This window comes from Helobdella robusta (genome assembly GCF_000326865.2).
Source record: "Helobdella robusta unplaced genomic scaffold HELROscaffold_5, whole genome shotgun sequence".
NCBI lineage: Eukaryota > Metazoa > Annelida > Clitellata > Rhynchobdellida > Glossiphoniidae > Helobdella > Helobdella robusta.
In genome coordinates, this window is record NW_008705254.1 from 1,666,895 (window position 1) to 1,673,007 (window position 6,113).

The 6,113-nt window shown below is 29.0% G+C and overlaps 1 protein-coding gene across 1 annotated transcript in view; it reads right to left on the reverse strand.

The window, feature by feature from the left end:
- Positions 1-4,379: 4,379 nt before the first annotated feature.
- Positions 4,380-6,113, reverse strand: part of HELRODRAFT_163242 (hypothetical protein) — a gene marked incomplete at both ends in the record, with an annotated part of 2,203 nt that continues 469 nt past the window's right edge. Inside the window, 2 exons of the mRNA XM_009027170.1 lie at positions 4,380-4,836; positions 4,989-6,106. Coding sequence (XP_009025418.1) covers positions 4,380-4,836; positions 4,989-6,106 — 1,575 coding nt within the window. The remainder of the gene's footprint in view (positions 4,837-4,988; positions 6,107-6,113) is intronic.

Sequence of the window (6,113 nt, forward strand, 5' to 3'; positions counted from 1 at the left end):
CTTTTTTTAGTCAATGAGTTTGTGTTTAGATTATATTATCTTTATTTTAGTTCAACTTTTTGTTTGAAAATTATTACCAAAATTACAAGGTTGCTGTTATGTATACATGTATATTATCTATTTTTTTGTTTGTGTGTGCATTTACACATGTAGAAATTAACTCTCAACAAAATTTTTTTTCCATATAATATTAATTCATTTATATTATATATATATATTTTTGGCCTTTTATTAAGATATTGATAAGTAAAAATTTATGATGAGCCCATTTTCTCCTTTGATGCATTCATCCATCATGTCCATTGTACTGCTCAATAGTGCATATCTCTTTCATCTTACATACATACTGAAACATTCCTTTATGTAAAAATTTAATTCATTATCTTAGAATCTTATGAGATCTTTCAATTTTTCTTTTTATTCTCTACAGTTTTAACCATGATTTTATTATGGATATGTGTGAGTTTATTATTATAGTTTAAAGGCAGAAAAAAAAATTACATTTAGTGTAAAACATAAAAAAAGACCTGTTCAAAACAATTATTACCATGTCTTGGAAATGATACAACTGACTGATACATTTTCTGTGGTTGTAGTAATTGTGAGGATGGATAATGGTATTTAAATGTGACGTCAAATGTGTGATACTAGTTAAGTTTTTGCAGTTCTTGACAGAGGTGGCATTGGCTGCAAACTAAAAAGAAGAATCTTTTTTTTTTATTTATAATAATATCATCAATAGTTAACAATAAGAATAATGTTATGAGTTTTAACTTAGGATAGCCTGGTAATAGAAATAACAATGAAAAAGCGAGCACACACTCTCTCTCTCAAAAAAGAATGTAAGTGATAGTGAGTGAGTGAGAACTAACCAGTCTAGACTGAATGTATCTAGAAATAAGGTGCATTATTATAGGGACAAGCCGGTCCAATTTTTATTATTATTATTATTTCATTCAGAATGACTTCGTGCAGATTACAGACATACATGTAAATGTATGGTACAGATTACATTACGGCATATGTTTCTGTTATCTGCTAATACACCTGGTTGTTTGTGTATTGTATATATATTTTAATAAATATATATTTTTAAAATTTTTGCTTAGTATATTATTGTACAATGCATTTTGACTTTTCCAGCTCTTGTAAATAATGTCAAGGGTGATAATATTCAACATGCAGGGTTTAAAATTATTATTATTGTGATAATATTTACTCCAGTATTATTATTTGTTTTTGTAATAAATATGATATGTCAGCGTTGCTTTCCTGCACTTACATGATGCAAAATTTTATTTTCCTGCTTGAATTTTTCAACATTTCACTAGTTGCAGATATGATACATATGATCTGGATACCTATACATTTACTGTAGATACATGCTTTATTTAGCATCTATGCACTGTAGAAAGAGAGCAATGATTAATATACTAACAAAGTTTAAAATGATAGGAACACTTCAGTTATTGGCAGGGATGGAGAGTTCATTAGCTTCATGAACTGTCATGTTTCACATTTTTAATTTCAAGGAATGTTGAAATGTTTATAGACAGTAAGGTTTTAGCTTATCAAGGTGAACATGATTTGATATTTTAGATGTCAACTTTGATGAATGGCCTATGTGAATATGAAAGGTTTATATATGTATATTATTTTATTTATTTATTTTTATTTATTTATTCACAAAACCAGAGGGCTAAAAAAAACCACTTATCTGGTAAGAAAAATGAAAATAAATGTTCAAAAAATGAATCGTACGTTTATGAATTAAGTAAAAACATAGGATAATAACAGAGAACATGCTATATATTATTATACATGCTATAAATATTATATATTTATTTTTATTCATATTTATTTAGTTTTGGGAAATTAATTATAACGAATTAACATTTTAGCTTTTCAAGGTGAACATGATTTGATATTTTAGATGTCAACTTTGATGAATGGCCCATGTGAATATGAAAGGTTTATATATGTATTTATTTATTATTTATATATATATTTATTATTTATATATTTATTTTTATTCATATTTATTTAGTTTTGGGAAATTAATTATAACGATGGAATTATATGACTGAACTGTATTTGTGTTTAAATTTCTTCATAATATGTTTAATTTTAGTGATTTTAAATTTTTAAGTATAACTGTAACATAAGCATAACTGATTAATGTTTAAAAATAATCTTGATCTATTTAATACACTTATTATCCTGACTTTTTGGTTACATTAATTTTATGTTTTAAACCATATTTTATGAGTTTTTTCATTGAAATTGCGCTTCATGTATTTGTATTGTAAAAACAAATTATTCATTCAACATCACTGAATTGTTGTATTGCATTGTATTGTAGCATCTAGTTTATTTTATATGGTTTGTATTTCTTTAAACTTTTAATTTATGTATCTGGACTCAACATGATCCATGACAGCTAATGAACATTTTAATATTGCTGACATGTTTGTGCCAGTACATATACACACATACAGTCCTACATACGCACATACGCGCACATAAATTATGTACCATGCACAAACAAAAATACAGATAGGCAATCCTGTACAATCCCATTATTTGTAATTATCCAATAATTTGCTTGCTCTCTTGCTTTATTTTTCATGTGCAAGAAATACATCTATTTCTATACCTTAAAGAAAATTATTATTATTGTTATAGCATTGCTGTTATTTTTACTAACCATAATACTGTTTTGGGTTTTTTTTTTGTATTAACTATCTGTAAGATAATATTATGCATTATAAAATGTGGTTCTTGGTGCACGAATGTATTAATTAGCCTTTGCATTTGATTTATATATATTTGTGTGGTTAATATTTTATATGAATTCACTCATTTATATGTGTATTAATGATTTTTCTCTAATTCTAAAGTTTAACATTTTTAAGTTTCAACAGTATGTATAAAAAGTGAGCAGTAATAACTTTTAATTATTAGAAATTGCGTAATTACATTAGAGTAATTTGAGTTAGAAAACTTAATTAACACTAATCCTTGTCTTCTTTTTAACTTGGTTGTGAAATAGGTAATTGCTACATGAATAATTAAGGATAGGAGGCCATGGTGATATATCTTTCACTTGCTTGTTTGGCGTTGTGGTTATATGTCTAATCATTTTTTGTGTTGCTCCTGGTGATAATATCATAGTATCTACTGATAATGATGATGTTAATGCTAGGATGAAAATTTTACATGATAGCAATAACAGCAGTGATAACTTAGTAAGTTCATTGCCACAGACAGCATTTACTTATTGTTATTCTCTTATGTGTCTGTTAAAGGGAGCAGATAATTTTTATTTTTTCGCTCTGCTATTTCTCTTATTTTTATATGCTCAATATAATTCCTGAATTCAACTTACAGAGGAATAATCACGTAAATACATATGTATATGTTTGTGTGCATGTGTGCATGCGCGTGCCATGTGGCAAAACCAAATAGAAATTTTTTGGTATGAAGAACAAAAAAATGTTAGAAAATTTGCCTCTAATTTTACTTTTGGTAAACGAAGAATTTGCCAACGGACAAGTTATCTAAATTCCTGATTTTTTGTGCCCAAAAATTGAATTAGTATTTTTAATTAATTAATTAAAATTAATTATTGTTTCTATTTTATTTAATTAAAGTGACTTTAATTTGTGAAAGAGTCACACATTCACACAGATTCAATAATATTCATTGGAAACTGACTCAATGTTTATAAATGAACAGAATCAACACATAAGTAAATTTCATAGATCCTATCATTTTCAAATAATAAATGAATCGTGAATCCATGAATCATATCGTATAATATGTGTATGTGTATATAATGCAATATGAAGTGATGTGCACAATGAAAACTATTTGCTCCTATCTCAAGCAAACCATCTAAGATTGAAAAAATACCTTGATATTAATAGCATTACTGATAATAATATTAATAGTAATAAAATGTTAGTAATAATGATGTTAATAACTTGCTGTTGTTGTAATAATTGCAAAAATATGACACAGCATGTTATTTTAGAGTCATGCACACCATCAAATAAATGAGTCAATCGAACTTTGAAAGGTGTTAATGATTACCTTTGTATATTAGGGTGGAGCGAATTTATACATAAAAAAATTTTTTTCTTCTTTTTACTTTTCCTGGGGTTGGGAAATATGTCTTTTATCGAGTTATTTCAATGTGTAAATTTTGAATTTTATTGAACATTGTTTTGAGGTTCCTCTCGGCTGGAGACTGTTTATGAATTGCATTTCAAAAGTAAACAAAACAATATCATCAAATTAAACATGTTATTAACTCAAATAAATCATTTAAATCTTGAAAAACAAAACATTAGTGTTTACTAGTTCACATCAAAGACTTAAATAATGAAGTGTTTTTTAGTTTCAAATTTTGGTATATCATTTTGAGATGCAAGTTTAGTACGAATAAAGCCATCTCTTGCTTTTTCTCCACAAACTGAAAGTGACGCTTCTGTAACTAATTTTATCATTCTTTCTACTGCCTGAGTATGGCAAGGCAACTTCAAAAATTCAATGTTATTAGGAATATCCATTATCATCTGTTCTAAAGCTTCAGTTGTGATATCTTTTGTAAGGGGTGGCTCTGTGATCTCGGTTGCATGCCAATCGATCATGTCGTAATAGTTGATCGCATCAAAGTTTAGCTTTGGAACTTTGAAGACTCGAACAGTATTTAGAGTGGCATCATTAGCTCTGCATTTTAATATCCGCCTTAAAGCTAATTCCCTTATGTGCTTTTGTTCATCAGCCAACATCGATAACAGAATATTTTCCGGGTGAGCAAAATAAGCATTTCTTTGTAAAACCGGATTTAATAAATTTTTTAACTCTTCAGGTAAATAACGACACTTTTTAATAATTCCAAAAAAATGATTTGATCCTGTTTTATTGGTAGGTTTCAGCTTTATTTCAAACCAACTAGGAGCATATACCTTCATCACATATACCTTCCTAACACTTTTAATGCCGTTGACGGATTTTGAACAGCAACATATAATCTAAGAATACGGTTAGCAGTTGTTATCCAGCGCGAATGTGACATTTTTCCAGGATTACGGAGAGACAAAGATAGCGGTATATCTCCTTTCATAATTCCATTACATATATCAAAAAGGTAAGTTTGGTCGGTGCTCAAATCATTTTGATGAATTGAGGGTAATTCAGTTTCAATAGGTTCAAAAGCAGCAATAGAAAGTTTTTCACAGTTTTCCAACATTTTTCCAATTTCACCAGAGAAGCATCTTGGATTGCTTGTTTTTCCATCTAGGAATTGAATTAAAAGGCGAAGAGGCAATTCATTGGTGTGCAGCAAGCAAATGTGCCATTGTAATGGACGACCTATGAACAATTCTAGTTGCCTTATAACACCATTAGTTAACCCTGTATTTATAACCGTGCCATCGCACCCAATAGCTTTCAACTCATTAATATTTGAATCAGCATCTTTTAAAAATGTTTTTATACTTAGTGTTATATTTTTAGCACTTCCTGACATTGGTGACACATGACCTAAGAAAAGTGAACCAGGTTCGGAAAGTAAGACAACATGCTCTTCTGTTACAGTGCTTCTGTAATATTTTGTGCCTTTTTTATCTTGTTGAATTGTTTTATCTTTTCTCCCGTCGAAATAAAGTCCACGAACAGCTGTGAATTCATTGAAAGACTTATTTTGAAGATGGGCTCTTCTTTTTGTTCGTTCGCGCCTAATTTTACTTCTATCCACTATTTGAGATGAATTTGTTTTTGTTATTATTTGCAAATCTTGGAGAACAGCGTTGACTAGCAGTGAAGCCGATCGATCGGATATTCCAGTTCGATCACACGCTTGGGCTAAGTTAGGCAATTTAACACTTTTTCTAAAATTTGATGGAGAATGTCTTCTAAGCTGGCTTGGTGTGGATGGTTTATACTCTTCTGAAGAGTCAGGTGGAAAATTGATTTGTTTTATTTCTTCAACTTCTTCAACTTCATCGAAAGCCAGGTTGTCACATTTCTGTTTTTTTGCACAAGGACCTTCAATCTTCGACAATCTGGCTTCTTCTTTGGCTTTTCTCGCCAGACTTTTCTGTAGA